We start from the raw sequence: 25,417 nt of genomic DNA on the forward strand, positions 1-25,417 counted from the left end.
CACACGTAGGCTTAATGTATAGTATAAATATATTTTAGGTACTGACATATTTTGGGCACTGTCCATTTCAATATCACTGAGTGAGAGCAGCCATTTTTTTCATATATCGGGGGCGTTATAGTAGATTACACTGCATGTATTTCCTGGTAACTGCATCAGCCTCTCATCATAACCTTCTGTTTTCCTATTTAATTTTACTTTTTAATAACTTTTTGACTGTCTGCCAGTACATCATACTCTGCATTTTGTTAATTGAAGTTATGCTATTCTATATTACCGGAGGGAAATATTCAAGCCCCAGACTCCATGTTTTTTTGCTTGTGTGGCTGTACCATCAGGTGACAGTATTACATTAGGAGGAGAAAGATTTTTATTTATAAGCCAAGAATAAATTCAAACTTTCTGTATTGGTGCCGGGCATAAGAAAAACATATCAGAACAAGAATATTTTTTATTTTGCATTTTGAGAATAAAAGAATAAAGTTGGAATAGTTGACACTTTCCTCATTTTTTCTCCACTTGTGTCTCGCGCTACTGCTCGTCTTTACAATATTCTACATGTCTTGTGCATCATTTTAGTCTTAATAGTGACACAGTGGAGGCACTTGCTTATTTGTCACATAAAGATCAAATCACTTCTATCCAGTCTCTTAATATAACATGAACTGAGCTGAAGTTTGACTTGCGAACATGAGGATAGCAATTACGATTCATTACACACAACACATTTGTGCCATTTTTACCTTTTACTAATCAAACACTAATCACATAACCAGGCACTTTGTTTCTCTGCACATACATTCATTGGGGTTTCAGTCTATACAGAGTGCCCTCTGGGAGTGCTGTTTACCCGTCTGTCCTTAAGAAGCCATGATTTATGGCCGTGATCCCGCCTCGTCAACACTGAGCTACAAGGTTGTGAGTCATAAACAGAGGCACCTTTACAGCTGCACAGCCTGCTGTGCGTGGGGACAGATATAAAGTGACTCACCACTTTGACCTCACACACTCTCCATTCACTGATTGCGTGGGATTGATGAGGTGATCAATGACCTATTCCTGTCCGTCTCCGGAGAGAATACTGGCTCACACCAAGCCGAGGGGTTACGCTCAAGGACTTGGTAAATTATCAAGGACTGCCAAAGCTTCCTGGTCTAAACCTCACCATAATAATGCCACAAGGCAAGGAAAAGGGATTTTATTACAGCTGAGGCAGTGTTTGGAAAATGTCCATAAAGCCTATAGAGACAGTTTGCCTTGGAGTATTTTATGTAACCCCCTCATTAGCTTCCAGTGTGATGTGTATTTGTACTGTATATACATGCACACATTTGAATTTGCCTTCAGTGTGACTCATCTGTATTTAGTCTAGCTAAACTCAAAGGACTTACCCCCTCGCTGCAAAGTGATGGCGTCACTGGCTATGACGCACTATCTTGACAACAGGTGTGTGTTGTTAATGATTCATGGACTGCAGGGCTGTGTATGACTTGATTGGCACCCAAACCCACATTACTTTGATATTATCTCTCATCTCTTTCTGTCTAATATGAGCTCTTTTTTTCCCCCCTTCTAAAGGACTACTCCCAGTGCTCTTCCGCTACTGATGAATCAGCCCATTAGATCCTGCAGCAGCATTAGTTAAGATGTCAGCTGCTGTCAATTCACGGAGAAAAATGTAAGTGGAATGTGAAGTGAGAGTGGGAGATGAGGGGAGGAGGAGACGACAAATCATTTACACTGGTGAGCCATGCTTTTGAAGGTTTCTCTCAAATACAGTTCTCCAAACAAATAGAAAGGCAAGGCATGAGTCAGATGTGAGCTGTATTAGACATTTAGTATCCATATCAAATGTAGTTATTAATACGGTGATTATATATCATCACTGCTGTTCAAAAACTATATTGCTTGATAAAAGTAGAAGTATTTCATCGATTTTCAAATAAAATAGTTTGATATTTTGGGCAGCATCTTGTTTGTTTAATCTGTTAAATTGTGGTTTAACAGTGGGTTGGACTTATATGTCGGACTATTTCTTGGCCATGTTTAGTAACCCACATTTTGTCTTTGTTGTACTGTGCTGCTAACCCCAATCATAACCTAACGCTAAACCTAGTCCTAACCTATAAGCCAAACCTCACAAGACTTGGAAATCGAGGGTCGGGTGCTGGAACTTCCTTGCTGGTTCCCTGGCAACTGCACTGTGACCTCAGGTTTAACGTCCAAGTCGGCATTTTGGCTATCACCATCTTGGTTTCAGAAGCAGAAGTGACGTTCATTCAGACCTGCGTGTCTGATTAGTTAGGTTTAGGCATGGCCTGCAATATTGCCTATTTAACTGTAAATGGGACCATAATTTACTAAATGAAAATCATGCTATACTGGAGAAGACTTAAAACTAGCTATTGAGACCATAAACTACCGTAAAAATGTTTACTGAGGTAATAAATCAAGTTTAGACTTCCATACAATCAGACTCTGAGTTGCCCTCTGCTGTCCTTTAGAGAGAACACAGGTTTAAGGCACTTCGGCATTGGCTTCGTGTCTCAGACCTGTAAGTCATTTCCACTTTTATATCCCATTTTTCTCAAGAAAGTGAACTACTGTAACATTAATTCACAAAATGTTGATCTATTCATCTAAGGTAATAATCCACAAATATATTTTGAAGCTGATGTCCATTCATAAGGGCTTTCTGCTGTCTTAAACCCCAGATTTACTCCAGAAATATCCTCCAGTGATGTGTTTTCATTTCTTGCAGCCACTTGCAGCTGTAGAAAGCCATGTTAATTAGCATGAACAGACAAAGAAAGTGACTGGAATACTCACAGGAGTTACAGCTTCCAAAGAACAGCACATCAGAGAACTGCCACACATATCTGAGCGATGCTGAGAGAAAGAGTGCACCCACTGAGCACAAAGTAGAAACTGCTGAAATCAGGGGTGTCGCTTGGGATGATGCTACTTAGGGGTCTGTTTAGATGTAACTATGATTATAGATGTATTTGTTCACTACATGTTTTCCTTGTTCTGACCTCACTGTTAACCCTGAGCCTGTTTGGCTTAGAGTTCATGTTGCTGTTACATCAATCAGCCACTTGAAGTCGTGGCTTTGGAGATTGGCTTCTAGACGGTGGCCAGTAAATCCTATTAACAGTCCTGTTACCGGTTAATGTCTCCTTCCCACGCCCTTCACCTAAGCACCAAAACAACCTTGCCTTGAAAAAATCCTACAGACACTGATTTCAGATCTCTTTAACTGTCCAAAAATGATCTTAGGACTCCCTGGCAGTGATTTAGACTGACAGGAGAATAGGAGGTGAGCACTGTGATCCCTCAATGACTCAATGCACCTTTTCTTTTTTTAATCCACTTCAGACATGGCAAGGAGATGCAGATGAGAACTGGAGGCTTACGAGTCCTTTGTGTTCCGCGTCACCTGATAACTGAAGGCCGTAATGTGTCATTTAGCTTCCAGCACATGTCGGCAATGTTTTACACACTTCATGTTATAAAACCTCAGAGACAGACATCAATTCAAGCTTTCTGTCAGCTCACTGCACACATGCGTCTTCTCGACCCTGCGTGCTCGTGTCTTGCTGCTCTTGCTGCTGTGTGTGTGTGTTTGTGTGAAACAAAGGGACTTGTATAACTCCGACATTGTGTTGAGTCTCTGAATCAGACGCCTTTTGTGTGTCTTCAGGGAGCGAGGAACATTATTCACAGAGAATTCAGCTGGAACAGAAAGTACCTCTACATGCTACGAGAAAGAAATGCGGCCTATTTCTCAAATACTGCAGAGAAATCACATAGCTTTTCTCTGATGTTGCTGTTATGCCATCCGTTCCCCTTGTTTCTGTTCACCAGGTTCAACAGATGGTGGTGTTATGGCTTCTCAATGCAGCTTTGGAGGCTGCTGAGAGGGAAAAGTATAGTGAGGGTAAAATGTAGTTTGGCAATGAATGAATAATTGATTTGAGAGCCTTTTTCTGCTTATTTGCTTTGTTGTTTCAGTTGATTGCCAGAGAGTTACAGCAGGACTTCATGCACTGTGTGTACAAGAAAACGGCTTATAGCGCAGAGTGGCCTGTGATTGGCCTATCTCTCAGAAGAAAAGAGGATTAGAGGGACCTCTTATGTCCGTGCATGAGTGTGTCGGTGCTCGTGTCCGCACGAGCGTGTGTGTGTGTGTCTGTGTCTGTTGGCAGCAGGTGCACCTACCCACGTGCCTGTGCGCATGCATGTAGATACCAGATAGTAAGACTGAGTGAGGAAAGGAAGGGCGTCTCTGCGACTTTAAATATATTTTTAGTGCACAGTGCGTCTCTGGTCAGAAATTGGCGTTGAGGACGGAATTAGGCACATGCCACGTTGCTAATAGGGATGAGAAAGGCTCAGCTCTAATTTACCAGAAATTAAACATCAGTTGCAAGTCCACCGTCACGCGGGAGCTGCCTCACCTCATCAAGCACTTAAAGAATACCACCAGATAGACGCTCCAGCACATTAGCACTCTAAAGTAAAGGTATGTGACTCTTTTGTTCTTTTTTTTGAGAAATAATAGGAGGAGATTATGGAGTTAATGCTCTCTAAGTAAGGTTCTAGTAGTTTGTTTGGATAATAACTCCACCTTATCACAGGGGAAAAGAGCTGTTGTGGTACCGGAGTCTCAAAAGTATCATACGTCTATGGGGTGTCTTTGGTGAATTGTCTTATCCAACTTGTAGTATCAAGGAAGATGTCGTTAGTATTTTGAAAAGTACTTTGAAAAGTAAAGTCCTGTAGTTCAAGTGCCACTGAAATTGCCTTTGTTAGTGTCTTTGCCTCATAGCCCAGCTGAGTATTCAAATTTAATGAACACAGCACAGCGTGTGTTATCTGGTTACCAGACTCAAGTTACACTGGCCAGGCCTCATGGCACAAATACACCCCCGACAAGCCTTAAATGTGGAGGAGAGGAGGTGATTTGAATTATGAATTTAATGTAGTACTTTATAGTGTTGCTGCTTTACTTTTTAGAGGGAAACATTGTGCTTTTTACTCCTCTACATTTCTCTGACAGCTGTAGTCACTAGTTAACTTCCCTGCATAGTTCATCTAATAACTGTTTAAGGCTCATAGAGGCATCTGTAGCAGTCTCTAATAATATCATATATGATAATGTATCAGTTACAGGGGTAGTTTTTTCATTGATGATGTCTCTGTGCATTCAGGTGAGTAGGAATTTGAACGCATTCTTCTCAGTTCTGAGTTTGGCCAAAGATACATTTCGATAACAGATAGAAACACAGTGTTTTTGTTCAGTCTGTAGCAGGAATGTGCTCAGAGAGCCCTGACAGCATGGCACTAGTGAGTCTGCTGTGTGTACACTGCATGCAGGTGTGTGTGTCTGTATGAATTGCTTGGTTTGCACTTGGCTCAGAGCGCGCTTGTCCCCAGGCTTGTGTTTGATGTTGTGCGTTTACACCTGTGTGCGTTTGTGCGAGTGTCTGTCTGTCCGTCTGTCTGTCAGGGTGACTGCGTTTGCTTTGCATGACTGGAGGCTTTAGTCAGTGTGTTTATGTGAATATGTGGGTGAGATACAGGGAGGGAGAGAGAGAGAGAGAGAGAAAACGAGAGAGAGAGCCTGCATGTACGGGCCGCTTCCGCCTCACAGCGTAGAGACAATCAGGCCATGCCTCAGCGATCAGTGGGAAGAAGGGGAGGAGCAGAGCAACCACTACACTACCATCATTTGTCACTGAAGACAGAGACCAAAACTCACCTCTGCCTACATGTACACATACACTAAGGTGAGGAGGAGGAGGAGGAAGGAGGGAAGGACAAAGACTAAAAGAAAAGAGGGAGATAACTTTAAAAAAATGAGGCATCTATACATATCTATATATAGGACAGTCAAGGGGATGATGTAAGGATGAAGAAAGTAGGAGGACTTTTGGTTGGGGAAAAAAAACAAAGTATGAATGGAAACAGGATGAGAGTGAAGGTGGAATTTGAACCTGTAGCCTCAACACCCGCCAAAGTGGACACCATATTCATCTGTAACAACTGTGTTGAAGGAACAGTTCATCTTACTTTCTTTCTGAGTTCAGCATTAAGACAGGAAGATGGGAGAGTACATGAGCTTGGCTTTGTCCTCACTCTGCAGGCTCTAAAGCTCACTGTTCAATGTGTTACATATATTTTTGTTTAATCCTAAATGTTGTGGTTTTGCTGCAGATTTTGTGCCGCACTATTTCTTGGGTGGGTGCAGCAACGTCCTGCATGTCAATCCACATTAAGCCACAGCATGTCTGATTCATACTCCGGAAGCTCACTCTCCATCCATAGAGGAGCTTTTCAGGTTAATAGCGGACTTATAGAAGCTGTCAAACATCTAAAAATCAACTTTAACCATGACCTGTTATGTCACACGGTCCTAAATGCTTTTATTCAGATGCTTTCCCATGTAGTAAAAAAACACAAAAATGTTGTGTTCCCCTCGGTGCAGAGCTCGTCACCCAGGCCTTTCCCTCCCCGCCCAGGTACTGAGGGTTCTGAGTGGGGTGCACAGAGGACACATCTGCCCCAGAGCTCCACAGACAACACAGCAAATGAGCACTCGCTGTCATATTGCAACACATCCGCTTGATGTACAGCCGAGCCGACACATTTTAATATCCCACTCGCGGGATCTGGTGACTGGTTGTGCATATTCTCAGTACAGTGGAGCCGAATCCACTGTTTATTTATACAGTTATTTTCAGCAGGAGGGCTCATGTAATGCAGGTGTGCTCTATCATTTTGTTCACAGCTTCCTATATTGGTGTGCGTATCGTTATGTTTTAAAGATGCAGCCACTGTGTTGTCTTTTCATCACATGCACCATAACACCAGAAATCAATTCTTCACAGGAGGAGAGGAGCTAAACAATTCATTGTGAACAGTCGGCCTGACTTTCCCACGTGCTTCTGCCAGCCTGTAGATTCAAATTAATATATTTCAGAATCTAAAACCTTGAGATTTAGAATGAGACATCACACAACTGCCAGTAGAAAAAAAAAAACAAAGCATATGTGGTATTATTCATATTATGAGTCATCTCATCTGATGATGTTCACAGATGAGTTTCTGAGTATCTTAAAGTAACAATTCCCCCTTATAATTGGATATATAGCAATTTGGCATCCCACTGCTTTAATGTTTTTGTTCCGGATGGACAAACACACACAGCCTGAAAAGCTTTTCTCTGATCCTGGGGAATCTGAGGTGTGGCGTTCATACAGTATACATGAACTTCCTCAAGCCTTTCTCTGGAGCCACAGATGCTTGACCCACAACCAGCATTCACAGCTCTCTGCGTTTGGGTCTCCTTTTAAAACGAGAAGCACAACAAAGAGCTGAAGGGAAAGACGCCCCGCTCAGCCTCAACTCTTCCAACAATCAAACCACATTTCAAAGACGCACTCAGTTGATTCAGGCCCCTTTAAAAACATATTTTCCTCCGCTGATGTCTTCTGATCACCTGTCAGAGGCGGAACATGCGCGGTGAGCAGGAGAGAGGAGACGCTGGTGGAGCATCTGCGTCAAAACAACCAGAGTTACGTAGAAAAGCAGCGGACGTGATGAAAGTTTGCTTTCAAAATAAAAGCCCTTACGTGTTTTAATGAAAGTTCACTGAGTAGACCAGAATTTATTTAGGTTTTTAAGTGAACTCATCTTCTTTACGTCCTTCTTGGCCTATTATGGGATCCAGCTACGATGTGTTGGAATATTTTCTTATATTCCTATCAATTTCTGGCTCCGCACTATGCAGACTAGTGAGGATATTTTTGAACTAAACAAACTAAACACCTGCATTGATGGCATTTGTGGATTTTATTTTGTAAAATGTACCGGAAGCCACCTTTTGTGACAGTGAGCCATAGTAAAACAGAGACCCCCATCACGGAAAACTGTGGTAACTGGTGTACAGCTGCAGAGATGCGCGACACGGAAAAACAAGGAGAAACGGGGGAAATGGACAGACAGCTCAGGGAAGGAAATTAGCCGCTGAAAAGAAATCATCTGAGATGCTCCGAGACACCGAGGGACACCGTGATCGCTGCGCATTTTGGACATAAAGACGCGGAGAGGGCTCGGATCGCGCATTGATCCGAAGACGGGGGACGGGAGGGGTCGATCATGGGGAACGAAGCGAGCCTGGAGGGAGGCGAAGGGCCGCTCGGGCTACCAGAGGGGCTGGCACCTGACGGGAAGGGCGGCTTCGTCCGGGTCCCCGACGGGACTCCGGTCAACCTGAATGAACTCAGCGAGGAGGAGAGGAGGCAGCTCTCCGCGGCGATGTCAAGGGCGCAAGGCAGGCAGCCCGGAGGCGCAGCAGCTGCACGAAGGCAGGGCTTTTTTTTTTTTTTTTACCAGCAAAAAAATGTGATGCACTTAAACCCCCCCACCACCACCACAGACCAGGCTATGATACGTGAGAGAGGAACGAGTGGATGTGTGAGGCATCGCTTGGAGAGCCTCTCAGATGCAATAAGGAGGCAGAGAGCCCGTTCACGCCCATGTGTAATCCTCTTCTGCAGCCGCACCGAGAAATGAATCCATTCTTTGAGCTCACTGTGATGCTTTATCATTAACATCTGATGGCCTGCATGGCAGAGAGAGATTGTTGTCTATCTCTGTCTGATGCAGCTCTGATATTGGCTGGGCACGTTCAATTCATTAGCTTTCTTTCTTTCTTTCTTTACATGGATGCACAAGCTTCTATTTAACCGCGATCGCTTTGCAAATGTTCAGTGTGTGAAATTAGTCCGATTTGGTGAATTGAATTGACTCCGTGGTTTGTCTGTCTGTGTGAGATCAGAGCGTAAGAGACACACCTCCACTATTTGTGCGAAATTTCCGAAATGCCTGCTGGGTAAGAAAATCCGTCGTGCCTAGTGTGTTTTTTTTTTTTTTTTTTTTTTCCTTCCATCTGAGCGACGCCTTAACACCAAGCTAAACACATTATTTCTGTTGCCAATCAGCCTGTCTTCTTCTGAATTTCACTAAATTGGATTTTAAAGAGAGAAGATGTGCTGTGTTGTGGAGGGAGGGGGGGGGGGGGTAGATGAGATCTGCTCTTAAAAACAATATGCCTCAGCAATCACCTCCATAATGCTTCAATATGTAAATTCCAATTACATAACCACGAAAGAATCCTAGTTATCTGATACAATGGCATGATGTGCTGGACTGCTAATTGGCTCCAATTGGTGAGGAATGTTATTTATATCCGAGCTAAAGATGTGGGGGGGGGGGAGGGGTGCATCAATATTAATATGACTATAAATAGAACAGCAGCAGTAATGTCATCACTCATAGACTTCCCCCTCCTGCTGCTTTCTGATGTTTTTAACGTAAAAGTCGGATTTCATCTTGTGCTGTTCAGGCTTGAGAGTCTCGTCGCTGTCCGTGGTGCTGAAAGCAGCCGCTGCAGTGGATTGGCCAGCGGTGGGCATTGCAACAGCACTACTTCTAGTGTTTGCTGGGCTCTTGGCCTGTTAAGTCATGTATTACTCACTGCTCATTGTAAAAAAAAATAAATAATCAAAGGCTGCATTCATTGCAGCATTAAACTTTATTGTAATTGATCTCACGCATGATGGCAGAAGCTTCAGAGACTTTCAAACTGCAGCCTAAGAAACCAATTGTTCTATGTGTTGTATTCACACATCATCATGCAATAACAAAACATCATCCAATCAGCCCATTAGTACACTGATGCATGTGTCCGAGGATCCAACGTCGACTTTCACGCTCATGCCCCGCAGTGCGTGCAGGTTGTATATGTTGCCTCTCAGCTCGAGCCAACAAAGATGTCTCAGCTTCCCCCCGTGGAGCTGAGCGTTTCCCTCTCTATCTCAGTCATCCACACTGCATGTCATTCAGCGGCATTCACTTTCCTGTCAGCTTCACTCGAGGGCTGCTAGCTCACTGATGTTCACTGATGTGTTGAAAAGGCCTGGGCTCACAAAGACCTAGCGCTAGCGAACTTGTATTACTAGGGAAAATGGCAAATAGGTTGAAAGGACTTCATATAACACAGTAGGCAGACACCACATACACAAAAGTGCATTCTAAGTGTTCACATTAGTTCTGCATCCATTTCACTCAGAATGGTGACAGAGTCTTAAAAGGGGCCTCACGGCCATGATGGACAGATCCTGTGTTTATATCAGTCTAATGCTAGTATCATTTCAGACAATATGAGTGTGTATTGATTCAGCAGAGAGAGTTATTTAGGTTATAGCCTTCGTGATTTTAATATCGGCTGATCACCTGCAAATAAATGTCAAATTAGGGGACGAAGAAGAGCGAGGCCCTAAAGTATGTTTTAGAACTGTTTGGTCTTAAAGTCTCGTTCACATTAAGTCTGTTGTTTTTTTTTTAACTAAAACTATTTATGTTTCATTTTCCTCTTTTCCAGACCGTCAGAATCTGATGCCCAGCAGCGTTCCCCGCAGGTAGGGGCCTCTAGGGGCCCTACAGGTCTCAGTAAGAGCCGCACTGTAGACGCCTTCAACCAGGGTCCACCGGGCAAGCCCACACCGGGCCGCAGCCCCTCATCCCTCAGCCTCTTTGAATCCAGATTCCGGCAGGAGCCAAAAGATTCAGAGACCAAGTCATCCAGCATGTTTGGCTCCAGCTTCCTCAGCGGGGCCAACCCCCTCAGTGCTATGACCTCCTCCATATCCTCCATGGGGGATTCTGTCAACATCCCCAAGTTTGGACTATTTGGAGATGAGGAGGAAGATGCACCTGCACCACCTGAGTCCAAGCAGGGAGGAAAGCCACCAAGCAAGGGCCCACAGCAAGGCCCGGGTCCCAAGGGACCACAACAGGGAGGACCTCAGAAACAGGGACAGGGGCCAAAGCCAGGGCAAGCACCCCCTGGGCAGGGACCCAGGCAAGGACAGGGACCACCAGGCCAGGGGGCCAAATCAGGTCAGGGTCCCACTAGCCAAGGACCCCCTGGGCAGGCCCCCAGGCAAGGTCAGGGACCACCGGGCCAAGGACCCCCAGGTCAACAGGCCCCCAAACCAGGTCAGGGACCACCAAGTCAGCAGGCCCCCAAACCAGGTCAGGGACCACCAGGTCAGCAGGCCCCCAAACCAGGTCAGGGACCACCAGGTCAGCAGGCCCCCAAACCAGGTCAAGGACCACCAGGGCAAGGACCATCAGGGCAAGGTGCCAAACAGGGTGGCCCTCCCCAGCAAAAGGGTGGACCCCCTCAACAAAGTCCTGGGAAACCTGGACCCAAACAACAAGGACCACCGGGCCCTGGGGCTCCTCCTGGAGAGCCAGCTAAGAGTGCTGGGCCTCCTGGTCAGCAGGGGGCTGGAAAGCCAGGAGGTGGACTCTGTCCACTTTGTAACACCACTAAGCTGAACATTGGATCTAAGGACCCACCTAATTACAATAACTGCACTGAGTGTAAGAACCAGGTCTGCAGCCTCTGTGGATTCAGCCCCCCAGACTCTGCGGTAAGACAGTGAATTTATTTTTTTTTATTTTCCTTTTCAGAGTTTTAAAACTGCTCTGTCCTGTGATGATGTGCATTGGCATGAACATTTTGTATATACAGCTGTATCCAGTTCACTGCTGGGTATACTGACATTTATCATACACAAGACAGTTTCAAAGTCACAAATAATTAAATTTTCTGTGTGTGAAATATCAAATTATCCCGTCAGTTTTCTCAATTCACATTACACTGCAAGAATGTAATCATGTAAACGTATAAACTCCAGTATTCAGACTGAAGATGTAGTCTTTCTTACCATCATAAAATTACTCTGTGATACAGAGAGAAGAACTTCTTTAGCTGAATAGGAAGCTGTGGAAAATAGTGAAGCCTACAGTGTTTCAAATAAAGGCTCCAAAAATAAGACCAATTATTATAATACACGGAAATTTTAATTGTTTCGTTGAATCCATCACCAGTCTGTTAGCAGCATATTGCCGTTCTTTGAGCCGGGCGAAGGGACTGCATCTCATAAGAGTGGCACACGATTTGAGGAACAGAGAGACCATATGGACCCAGGGAATGTTGATCAAGGTGACTCATGTCATGGCCACAGGAAGATACTGTGCCAGCCTGTGACGACACTCCGTCACACATGGACGCTGGTGGGCCGTGATTACAGCACAGCAGAATGACTGGTTCCTTCTGCCTGAGCTTCTTCTTGGGATTTGTCACCGTAGAGATCAAAGTTGAGGTCATCTCTTCGGCAAATTGAGCAGTTTCGGATTTTCTTTGTTTTTGAAAATATAGTAACAAATGTCATACTGTCTGGAGTTACAGTGTACTATGCTGTAGTATATATTTTAGGCTGGTTGAATAAATCTCATCTCTGTTTATATTATATGCAGGAGGTACCGTTACAGATAAAAATACACACATTGTTTGGTTCAAGATAGTGATCAAATTGTCAACACTGGCCCTTTTAAACACTGTGGTTTGCACACAGTGGAAACCAAGGAGATATCCTGTACACAAAACAAAGAGCACTGAGACAGCCGGGCTTTCTTGGGAACAGTTATTGATATTTGCTGCATGGTCACTACAAAGACAATGCAATGCAACCCCTTATGATAGTTTAACATATGCAGTCCCTATGGTCAAATAAAGAACTAACTGATACATAAATAGTATTTGCCTCTCTGCCAACAATATGTTGAAAATGGCCCTCTGGTTTACAGACTCTGTGTTATTTGAATTGAAACAATCAGAAATAACAGTTTTCTTTGTCTAATTGAATTAGAAGCAAACACATTATTGTACAAATTACATGTCGTAAAACGTTCACAAGAAATGTCAGTATTGTCTGAACATAAATAGCCAGTGCCTTTTTTTGACTGATTAGTATTTATGTAACTGTTGCCAGATTTGTATTCTCTCATGTTATAAGAAGCAATTCGGCTGGGAAAAAGGGGATTCAACCTCATTTGAAACACAAATTAATGGACATGTCTGTGAATTTGGCTTTATTTTACATCAAACGAGAACAGTTCATTTAGGGATTTAATTGCTTATCATGCTTACTTGTGTATATACTGCAATTACATGTGCCACTGATGTCTGTGCAGAAATTTGTTCCAGTCAAGTCTAACCCATCTTATGTTTCATGTGCAGGGTAAAGAGTGGCTGTGTCTGAACTGCCAGATGCAGCGAGCGATGGGAGGTATGGATCCCCCTGGCATGACAAAGCCGAAACAAGGCTCGGCCCCACCCTCGCCCCAGAGACAGGCATCTGGCAAGCCTGGCAAGCTGCTGATAAAGCAGCAGAGTACCACGGACCAAGGGTTGACGCCGCCAACCACACCAAGGCAGAAATCCCCAGGTTCTACCTCCCCTGGACCGCTTTCTCCTGGATCCTCTATGGGAGGATCTCCCAAAATTGACCCCAAGACAGGCCGCCCCATTCAGCCCAAATCCAGTCCCCAGCAGTCTCCAGCTAAGGCCAAACAGGAGTCCAGCTTCTTTGGGGGGTTAGGAGGTATCAGTCTGGGGGGCTTAACAGACTCGGCCAAGCCTCCTGCGGCCGCTTCACAAGCTGCGGAGTCCGTTACAGGAAAACTGTTTAGCGGGTTCGGCGGTTTGATGGAAACGTCGAAGCCTCAAGCGCAGGCCTCGTCAAAACAGGAGGAATCCGTGACTGGGAAGTTGTTTGGAGGTTTAGGAGGGTTGACCGAATCAGCAAAACCTCCTGCCGCTGCTTCTCAGATGTTCAGCTTTGGATCATCGCTCTTGAGTTCAGCCACAAGCATTGTCACTGGAGAGGATGAGAAAGGAGCAGATTCTTCACCTGGGTCGCCGCCAGACTCCCCCGCTGACTCTGGACCAGGTTCCCCTCCGGATTCTGACCCTGGCTCACCACCAGATTCCCCGTTTTCTCCTCCTGGGTCTCCTCCTGATTCGGACTCAGCTCCCGACACCCCACCTGCTAAATCCAAGAAACCCCCCAGAACCCTGTCTGTGGAACGAGAAGAGAAGGCCCCAGCAGCCCAACCTGCGCCTGCTCCAGCCTCAACAGCCAAGGAGAGCTGCCCTCTCTGTAAAGTGGACCTGAACTTTGGATCAGCAGACACGCCCAACTACAGCCTTTGCACCGAGTGCAAGAAGAGAGTGTGCAATCTGTGTGGATTTAATCCAACTCCCCATTTAGGAGAGGTAAGGAACCTTACTAGAACTACAGTTTTCTATGACCCCTAAGCTTCCCATGCTTTCAAACAACTGCACATACCAGTAATTTATGCATTCTGTCGTATATAAATAGAACGCAAACATCCTCTAGATGCTTCATTGAAATAGGTCACTGTGAAGATACCATCAGGAGTGGCAGATTTCTCAGCTCTGTGTTTTTCCCCCACTGGCATCCAGCAAAGTACTCCGTAAGGAGGATGGCAAGTTAGTGCACTAGTTTAACCCAGAAAGACATTGTAACAACAACACCTCCACATGTTTGACCACTGAATGAATGGATGTGCTCAATTATGCTGCATGTTAGAATTGCAGGCTCATTACTATCAAGCTTTCTTTGGTAGAGGGGCCAGAAATGTGAAGATAAATTACGTTGTTTAAATGCATCTCATCATCTCAAAGCACTCCAAACAATTGACACTTGACTCTGAAACTAAATACTCTGCGTATGTGTGTACAGCATGTGTGCGTGTGTGACCGTGTCTGCTCACATGTACAAGTGTTTGGCTGTGTGTACAGAATGGACAACCTTCTTCAAATCGACAGTGTACTTTTATCATATTATTGCATTACTTGTAAGGTTCTAGTATGTTTGTTTGTGTGTGTTTGAGAGCATGTCTATTCATCGCCTTAGCTTGCCTAATGATGACGTGGAAACCAAACACTTTTGGCCTGCTTATCGCCTGAAGTGTGGGGACTAGTTTTCTGGTGTTACCGTGGTGTTTTGTCTCATATGGAAGCAACGTCACAAGACTGTGTTGAGCTCCACAGAACAGATGGCACTCTATGGTGTATGATCAGTATATTACAGGAATGGAGGCCAAAAAGTGCTTTCGGTTGAGTGGCTTTTCAGCATGCAGGCAAAACATATTCACATATACTACACTCCCTTGATATGCCAAGTGAAGTGTCCTACTTATTGTGCAGTGTATATGCCACATAGTCTCCAGTCTAACACATTTAGTGAAAATTATAGCCAGGCACAGTTAAATTGACTGAAGCCATAGGTCACCTGCAGTTTGATCATGTCCTCTTGACATGGTCGTGCGATTCAGGGCACAATCACGTGTTCGTCAACAAACAGCTCTATCCAGCCTTCACGTGTTGGCTGCTTTTTAGCTGGTGGTTTAAGGTTGTCGTTACTAAGCTGCTGAGTATTTCTGGCTCTCTAAAGGCTTCTTTTAACAGCAAGTGAAAGTGAGCTGGGAATGGACAGCACCTATCCATGTTAAGGAAGTTTGGTAGAGAAAAATCTCACAAAAGAGTGTTGAGTTCTATGAGATATATACTTTACTTTTAATGAAGTAGTTTTTTTAGTAAATTAGTATTTTAGAAAAATACAAAAAATGAAAGAATCCACTCTCGTGAACTTAGTTAAAAGACCAGCAAGGAGGAGAAACTGTTATTTCTCGACTTGTACCACCGTCTCTGTCTGTAATACAAGAAATATTTAACGCGTCATTTAGTAATCTTTAGAGGTGCTGGTAGGTGGTTTTTGTTGTCTTTGGAATGAGCCAGACAGCTGTTTCCCCCTGCAGTTTTTGGGTTAAGCTCAGCTAACTGGCTAGCTTCATATAAAAGGCAAAGACCTGAGCGGTAGTACAGTATGTATCCTGCACACTGAAAAGCTGGACTGTTAGTTTGACCCACTAAGTTGTGTTATCACAAAAAATATATAATGCAGTCTTATATTGGTGTGACACGTTAGACACTGATGAAATCATCCTCTGCTGCAGTAGCATTCCTAAACAACATGGCCACCATTTACATTACATTACAGTAGTGGCAGCACTATTAAAGACTCTAGTTCTTTTAAGTTTTTCAGATTGTTGTCCTTTTCTGTGGCTCTTAATTGTACACGCTCGCCGGGATAATGAGGAGCTGAACTGCACAATCACTTAATTGAGGCCAAGCATGGGGAAAAATGCAATTATGCTGGAGAGATGGGCATCCAAGCTACTGATGCTCTAATTGGATATGCTTTGGATTAGTCCTTTCAACACCATCTTGTCTTAAAGCCAGAACGGTCACCTCAGTTTTGTTTTTAAGAATGATGCAGCTTGAAATCGGTACAAGAGTGAATCATTTTTGACTCATATAGGACTAAATACCATTAAGAATTTGGTGAAAATGAGATGCTTCAACTGAATAGAACAAGTTAAGTCTTAAAAGAGCAGCCCCTGGTGCAATAAAGCTTCCTGAGACATAACACAAAACCCCGGTTGACTCATCTACCCCCTACATACCTCGTGCCTCGCTTCAGTGTCATTCGCTGTCATAATGTCGGATGTCAGTAGGGGTTCATTTGCTGACGCATGACAGTGGTGCACTGTGTGTGTGTGTGTGTGTGTGTGTGTGTGTGTAAGAGTTAGTGTGGGAGCTGAACAGTATGTTTATTTGCTAGACTGTTGAGTAAGTTGGTTATGATTCAGACTGGGCAGGCTGGTGTGAGCGCGCATACTGTAGGTGTGTTGTGTGTTTAAGTGACTTTTCGTCACTGTAATCTGTGTTTGCACATGTGAAAGTTTGGGGATTTTTAGGGGATCTATTTGACTAATAGTTTTTATGTCTTGTCCTTCTTTTCTGAATGTTGAGAGTGCTTGCATAGTGTCTGTGTCAACACGTGTGCATGTGTAGGCTTAATCTCTGTTTCCTAAAAGGATTTAAAGGGCAACAGGAAGCCCAGCATTTCTATTGAGGCTTCATCTTAGACTCAGGTGATTTATCACTCAGCTTCATTGTCTTTCTTTCTTTCTAACTATCACAGTCCTCCATCATTGTCCACCATTTCCTGTGTCTTCTTTCTCCGTATCCTTTAATCTTTTCCCATCTTCATAAGGCCTAGAGGAGCCTCACTTAATGCCGGTGTTCTTTTGGTGCTTATCCTCCTTTTAAACACAGTGTTTTCTCTGTGTCAGACTCTCCCTTAGCGGTGCCATCCCTCTGCTTTTCTCACTGTTGCACCCTTTGATGTGGGGAAAGTCTGTAAATGTTGTGTCTGCGTCTAGTGCTGCTCAGCGACGTTACTGTAGCTCAGGCTCCATGTCATGTTGCCCTTATCAGTAATGAGTGTGCTCGTCTGAGACGTCTTACGTAAAATGGGAGAGGCATCACTGTGCTAACAAGCATGGCCCAAACAATCCAAGCTGAGAGAGGAGGCTGCAAGCTGCCTCCTGTATCACCTACACAAGGAAAAACCAATTAATTCTCCCTCTCTTACTAAGCTCTGTGAGAGTCACAGCTGATTTTGTCCAATTTTGAAGGTTAATAACAATCGACGGTCGAAGATCCAATCATAGATACAGTGATGTAGGATGAATGCACCGGTGCCCAGTTTCCTCTGTAAGTCTGACATAAGTATTAACTGTACCAAATGTGCACCATTTTAAGTCATTTTTAGGTTCATAATGATGTTTGATTGGAGATTTACACTTTTATTTACCACTACATTAGTGCAGGTAAGCAGCTGACACTTGCCAGAAGTTTCTGCTTTGCTCTAATATATCAAATAGTCTGGCCTTAATTATTAAATGCTTCAAGGCTGTGGATAAGGAAGGATCTTAACAACCGAAGTGCTTAATTCCAAAACTCCTTAATTTCCAACTTAAAAACTTGAAAAACTTGAAAAATACAGCAGCAGGACCCTGAAAACCAGTGAAAAAAAAAACTATAAACAGTGAAATAGTTGAAGCCCAAGACTTTGAAAAATAGGTCATCCTCATCCGCTGACAAACCTTCAAACATTCAGGCTCAAAGACTGACATCACTTTTACCATTTCATTTAAAGCAGAGGTGAAAACAGCTACTCTGGGTCTTTCCTGAGATAACAAAACCCATGTACCACCTCCTCTAAAGCTCACTTACTAAAATGTTGTATTGTATGTTGTATTCTACAGAGAATTTAACCATGTGTTGTTCAACGTGTTGTTCAGTGTTTGTTGGTACAAAACGATCAAATGCAAGTATAGTTTGACTGGATACCACTTGGTCTTTGGTTATTTCAGTCGATACCTTAAAGGCGTTGATAACCAATATCCAGCCTGGTGATCTGTTCAAGGTACAGTTTTGATAATGGCATGTAACGGCTGGAGTGAAGGTGAGGGGTGTTCACTCGACAACACGCCTAACGCTAACCATAACCTACGTTAATTCAGTGTGCTCATAAATGACAACAAAGATGGCTGTGTGTGTGCGTTTGTATGTGCGTTGCATGATTTCGTTGGAAGGCCCGTGTCCTACGCATCTTCTGTGCAGCTTGATTTGCTAACACCCACTCACTACATGGTATTTCCTGTGTCCTCGTCCCTCATTGTTATTCTGTGGTCGTGCCCACAGAATAACAACACCCACCTACAGTCTGAACCCTCCAGAGTCTGCACTGGCAGTAAAAGGCTGACTCCATGGTCATACATACACTACACACATGTACATGTAGAGTACAGTAACAGCCTTTGGTATCATCTGACTGTCATGCACATTTTGGCTTGGTGTAGTTTGCTCATCTCACATCTTATACAACCCAGCTGTGACATGACTCTGTTCTCTGCCGTAGTTTGATTCCTGTTTGTGTGTAACCCAGGTCGGTCTGTATTGGGCCCATAAAGTCCAGCTGCCTCACAGCTTCGCCATCACTTGCCCAGAAGGTTGAAGTGTACAAAAATAGCCACAGCCACAAAAGAGCCACAAAGAGGAGAACACAAGCAACTGCAGGGCAGCTCTCTCTGAGTCTCTCTTTCTCGCTCCCTCTTTTGTGTTCCCTCTTTCATATTTCCCCCTTTCAAAGGGTCTTTCTGCTGTACTAGGCAAACCCACAGAGTCCCCCCTGACGGCCACCTTGTAAGGCTTGAAATTGTTGGTATTTTTAGACATTAAGGTGTTTGTGTGGGTGCAATGCTTGGTCTGTCTGTTTGAGAGGTATTCTAGTTAATTTGGAGGTGTGAATATACTGTATATGTTCTATTTTTATATATTCATATGCCTGAGTGGTTGGACACACAGGCTAAGTGATTATTGTCCTGTGTTCCATATTTGCCAGGTCCTGGACTTTGTTCAAGCAATGACAAGTGGTTTATCATTGTTTCAGACATTGCTGTGATTCAAATGAACTGTCCTCAGGCACTGCAAACGACTTCTTCTGTCTTCTTTTTTATACAACACCCCCTCCAGCTCCACTCCAGAATGATTTCCAATTATCCCCTTTCTAATTTACTGGTGCTTGCATGCTTAGCAAAGGCCACATTTTAGCCACTGAGCCCTCGGTGCCAAGAAGTGGGGAGAAAAGCCAAGACATCATGAGTGCCAGCACTGAGTCCTGGTGAGACAGAGAGGCAAGGGCAGGCAGGCAAAGACACACCGACACTTGAAAACACACACATTCTGGCACAGGCCTCATCTAGTTAGCACAGGCTGTTGTATTTACATCCTGGACACACTTTACTGCAGGAGAGTCTTTGACTCTGGCCCTGAGGACGGGGTATCTGACTCCTAATTCCTCCCTAAAAATTGATATTCAGTAGGTGAAGCCAACAGCACAGCCTGGATTAGGAGGTGGCTTCACCTCCAAAAATAATTTCCATGCATTAAAAAACCTGACAGGAAAGTGAATTAACTTTTTTTTTTTAAGTGGTGCCTTTAATCCAAATGGGAGAATATGGAAAACGGTAAAGGGAGTGATGGAAAGCATTTGCTGGACTGACAGATTGTGAGACACATGTATGTGATCCTTGTCAATTACTATCCCTGTTTATTCATTTACTATTACATTTTGAGGTGTGAAATCAGCAAATACACACATGCATGAGCCAAGCTGAAAAACATACATCTTCTATCCTGCAACGAAGTAGGGAAAAATGGGAGAGAGCGGTGAAATGAGTAACAAACTCACAGACTGATTGCATGTGAATGTGGAGTGGGGGAGGACTGGCCCAAAACAGAGAAGAGAAGGGACAAGGGGGGATTCTGTGACAGAGAGAGGAGTCCAATAAGGGAGTGAAGAGGAGGGGGGTGTCACAAAGGATATGGGTGCCAGCTCATGCAGCCCTGAGCAGTGCAGGCCACGACAACCTGACTATTGTGATTTGTTTTAGCACTCGTGACTCACGCCTCTGAGTCACATTAGCACCTATAGGCAGAATTTACCGTCATCTGGCAGAAACATCTGATGAAACAAGAACTGTAACATCAAACAAGAATTTGTGAGATTACATGAACCTGACGTAGCAGTGGTTCTAAGGGGCCGTGCTGATTTGATTAGAGTCTGCGAGGCTGATTTGTGTCCGTAGCTGAATCCAAGTAATGTTGAATGCAAAAATATCTAATTGCGATTTTCTAAACAATTTTGCAGTTTCATTGAAATTGTGAAAACTCCAGTCCTCTCTGTGTGTGTGTGTGTGTGTGTGTGTGTGGTCTATGTAATTTCAAAAAAAGAAGTGAACTGCTAAATAAACTTTTCTATAGAAATATCGACAAGTTCAGCACTTCCATGATACATTACATAATCAGTCAGTTAATGGCAAAATGCTGGTTTATTTGTAAAGCTAATCTAAATTAAATTAGGTCACGTCTGCCAATGTTTATCTGAATGAAATCCTCTAATAACTTGTATGTGTTGTATTAAATACGGATCAAATATGCGTTGTCATGTAGCAGCTGTACAGCTGAAAAAAAGCCTTCCCAAGTGCTGTAAATGTTAAATGTCACACACTAAACATATGAAGCACTACATTTTCATATAGAAAACTCAGCCACATTAATCAACATATTAATATTAATCCTCAACAGATAAATCCCTTCACTCTTGTCAAGAGGGAGCAAGAGAGAAGCTTCGAGTGACAGATTTGTATTTAGAATTGGATGATTAACTTTTATTCACCTGTCATTGTTGTGCTGATGCCGTAGTTCATTCTGCGTCACTCATATTCAGTTACACACATTCCCATGTTGGTTCTCACCAGTAGAGTACCAGTAAAGCAGCTGAGGGTTAAAAGTGCATTTCAGAGGCTTTTTGACAGCAGCACTCAATTTATTCAACATCCCTGCTTAGTTTTGCTGCTTGTTTTGGGACTGAAGCCAACAATCTCCTGGTCCAAAGCCCAGTCCTCCAACCCCAAGGCGATCGCCATTCGCACAACATTTAGTTTCTTGATTCAAACGGGAATTTCATCAACACATGAGCATGAATTACTCGAGAGGGGCGCACACAGCACATTGAACCTGAGATCGGAACATCTATAACAGTGGGACATTTATTAGGACAAAGATCTTTTTTGGCTTACAAAGGAGCTGATGCTGGGATGTCCTGCTTGCACTCTAGTGCATTATAATTAAGTTGGCCACTCAGCAACACTCATCAATGAGAAAAGGGCAGCGACTTCCAGACTTTACTTTTAGCACTGGAACGTGACTTGAGCAGTGCTGCAGAAGGGACATTCCTCGACTTGTATAGTCTTTTATGAAAACCAACAAATCCAATGAGCTACAGACACAGTTTCAAAGCTCTATGCAAGCTGTAGTGTGCTGGCCAGTCTCATGTTTAAGGGAGTGGGTTGTTTTTTTGTAAAAATATGCTCATTTGCTGTCTTGCTGAGACTTCGATGAGAAGTTTGATGCCACTCTTGTATTTCTCCATTCGATATATTCAATACAGCCAGGAGATGGTTTGGTTAGGGGCTAAGCTGTTAACTTAAGCTATCCAACATAGCTGTAGTCATAAGTTATGAGCAAAACTCTTGACAAAGAAGCAAATAAAGATATTACTGACAATGTTGAACTATTTCTCTACACTTTTTCAGACTTAATTGAGAAATGACACTGAGTGAAAACAAAAAGTCAATCCAACAGGCATCAACCTGGACACAGAGCAGGACATTTTGCCACTTTATGTGTAGGTGACGTCAACTAAAGTGTCATCTGCACATTTTAAGTTGCGTCTTGGCTGTCATTTTGAACTGCAGCATGTCCTGACTTCCTTACAATTGATTAGCAGATTTGCAGGGTGATAAGGTTAAGCTTGTTGGCAGGAGCTGGTGTTGAGTCACCTCCAATGACTGTTAAGCTCCTTCACTTTTACTGGTTCACCCTTTCCCTCACTACATCATGCTCCTTTTCTCTCCCTCCTTTTGTTTCATTGGGTTAGTTTATCCTCCCCTGCGTCTCTGTTGTTCATCCTCTTGCTTCTCTCTCCTCCTTCCCACCATCCTCCTATTCATCCAGATTGCCACCCTTTTCTTTCTTGCGTGTCACATTTCCTCTACCTGTCTCCCTCTCTATCCTCTCATCTGTCTTCATCCATCTGTCCCATCTTCCTCTTTATCCTCTTCTTTTCACACTCTCAGTGCCAGGCTCCATCTAAATTTAGATGGGTAAAAGCCTCATAGGATCCCTTGTCTTAATCAAAGAGCTGCACCGACCTTCACAACACTCCAACTCCCGGTTGGAAACAATAACTGAACATGGATACGGCTACAGCCCATCTTGTCTTAATACCTGGTAGCTGTCTGCGGTTTTCAGTTTGTCTTCCCTCTGCATCCTTGGAGGAAGTTTGAAGAGGGTGGAAAGTTAGAGATGAAAGAGAGATGGAGTCACTCACACTCAGTCTGTCTTTATTCATTCATGTATGAGTTTGTATTTGTTTGAGAAATATTATGTGGGAAGTAAGAGAACAAGTTGTCGTTTCCTCCTGAGGTGTTCCATGCATTTCATCTGAAGACATGTATGCCATCACCACCGTCACAAACTCTCTGTGGGTGCCGGTGTGTGTGTCACCTTTTTGGTATCCATGCTCCTGTGATGCTAGAAAATGTCCTTGTAAGGTGGGGATGTGAGTGAGTGACTCTCCGGCTTTTATGAATCATACATGCTGCTGTTTGCAGAACTCATCACAGCAGACAGACAGACTTGCACACAAGGCATATCACATTATTTGAAAGCAGTAGGAAAGATTGTTATATAAAAATATGAAATATAAAAATATGAAATATAAAAATACACCTGTCTCGTTAGTGTTAAGTTCAAGGCAGTACTGCAAGAGAAGTGCGTACTATTCCTGCTAATTTAGACCCTCTGTAAATGGCATTTGTGATGTTTGTGGTGGTACTGATGACAAATCTTATCTGATGACAAAAGGAGACATGAAGAGACAACTAACTAGGGCTGCATCTAATGATTGTGGCATCTTTAATTAACTTGTTCATTAAATTCGGATTGTCATGACATTTAGTACAGAAATGATCATGACCCGAGGGTGAATCCTAATGACTATCGCCACCATAAGGCTGACATATTTACATTTTATCGAAATATCTTAACAGTTATTGGGTGGATATTTGGGGGAAATCACTCCCTTATTTGTGATTGTGCATCAGGAGCACCTGCTTTGCATCACATTGTTGTCAGATCAAAGACGCACTTTCTCTCTGTTTTATCGTGGGTGTATTGTCATGCAGTTTGATGCAGATAGCCATCAATGGTGCCCAGATGGTGAATTCTTGGCGATCCACTGACTCTTCCTATTGCACCATCATCAACACAAATTTCTGCTTGTTCAGTGCAAACTGATAAACTGGGTAAATATTACCTGCTAAAAATCAGCATGTTAGCATTGTCACTGTGACCATGCTGGCATGCTGAGCATTAGCATTTAGCTCAAAGCACCGCTGTGTCCAAGTACAGCCTCACAGAGCCAAGAGCATCAGATAAGATAAGACTGTTGATGATTGATGATAAGTTGATTGTTTTGTCTGACAAAAGTCCAAAATCCACAGTTATAAAATTTACAATGATATTACACAGAACATCAACAAATCTTCAAATTCTAAATGCTGGAAGCCACAAGTACTTGGCATTTTCACTTGATAAACCCATAGAATCATTCATTATCAAAACTAGCTGTACACTGACTAATTGACTAATCAATGAAATTACCAATTTCAGTACTATTTGGGGAAAAAAATCTTAGGTATAAATTGATCCAGGCTACCTGGGTATTGCAGTTCACTGTGTACAGACATCTGAAATAGATTGATTTCTGGGTGTTGAAGTCAGACCCAGTGACTTGACGGCCTTTCAGGGTGATTGCTGTTAGCCATGTCAGTAGGAAATACATTGGAGGCCACTTAGCAGTAGTGAGTTAGATTAACATGCCAGCTTGAACAGAGCTTGTAGGAAACACACTGACCAAGTGTTTTTGAGGGAGCAGTAAAAGCTTTAAGTGTGCCTGTTGTGATGTGTTGATAATGTAGCTGAGGACTGGCTCTGAAGTGGCCGTGGCTGACCGACTGTCTGACTGAGTGTGTTTTCAGCTTTTCATATCGGCGGCCACATCTCTGGCTCTCTGTGCCTGCTCTTTCTGGTTTAACTGATGAAGCCGTCAAGCTGGAGAAACTCCTATCTCAAGTCCTCTCAGCAGGGATGGAAGCAAGGGGTCATGCTGATAGTGTATGCTTTTTCACCCACACACACACACACACACAGAAATGCACTTGCATCTGTGCTGTGTCCATCATCATGTCTGAGGATTAACTGGATTTCTGTCGAGTTAGGCCCATAACTCACTAACGTCAGCAAACCTTAGTGATGGAAGGAGCACTGGCATCTCTGTAATATATTGTTTTTTTCCATTGGTCCATGTGTCTGTTTTCTTCTCTCCTTCCAGATATTAAAATCCTCTTTTTTTGTTTCTGCTTCTTTCGGTTTGAAGAAGATGAAATATTTTTGCTGCCTTTTTATGGTTAGGAGCAATCCTCTGAGATGTGTTTGTAGGTGTGTCATTCTCTCCTGAGTGTAAGCTTCCTACTGTTTAGGCATAGGCTGAAACATGGCGGCTCATGCCTTATTTACCCTGACTTTGCTGCTGCGACATTCCCTCACTCGTCTTCCACCCCTCTCCTCCTGTGTCCCTTCTTCTTTCTGTCTCTCTGTGCTTGGAGAGAGGTGGCTTGTCTGCTGCATGGTTTAATATGCAGGCTGCGATCTTCTCTGAAGCCTGAATTTAGCATAAACCCTCCTGTTAAGCCAGGCGAAGGCATTTACAAGAGGGGGGGGTCACAGACGAATGTTGGAGCACTTGGCGCAATGTGAAATGAGGTGTTTACATCAGCGTGGAGGATGGTTGATGGTGTGTGTGTGTGTGTGTGGTTCCCATAATGCATTTTGTCATCTAACATCACCATATTGTGTAGATGAGTGGGTACA

General features: G+C 43.5%; 1 protein-coding gene across 1 annotated transcript in view; it reads left to right on the forward strand.

Moving 5' to 3' along the window:
- The first annotated feature begins 8,163 nt into the window (after positions 1 to 8,163).
- Positions 8,164 to 25,417, forward strand: part of pcloa (piccolo presynaptic cytomatrix protein a) — a 50,092-nt gene continuing 32,838 nt past the window's right edge. Inside the window, exons 1-3 of the mRNA XM_070853815.1 lie at positions 8,164 to 8,372; positions 10,451 to 11,507; positions 13,160 to 14,197. Coding sequence (XP_070709916.1) covers positions 8,164 to 8,372; positions 10,451 to 11,507; positions 13,160 to 14,197 — 2,304 coding nt within the window. The remainder of the gene's footprint in view (positions 8,373 to 10,450; positions 11,508 to 13,159; positions 14,198 to 25,417) is intronic.

This window comes from Pempheris klunzingeri, chromosome 22, assembly GCF_042242105.1.
Source record: "Pempheris klunzingeri isolate RE-2024b chromosome 22, fPemKlu1.hap1, whole genome shotgun sequence".
Taxonomy (NCBI): domain Eukaryota; kingdom Metazoa; phylum Chordata; class Actinopteri; order Acropomatiformes; family Pempheridae; genus Pempheris; species Pempheris klunzingeri.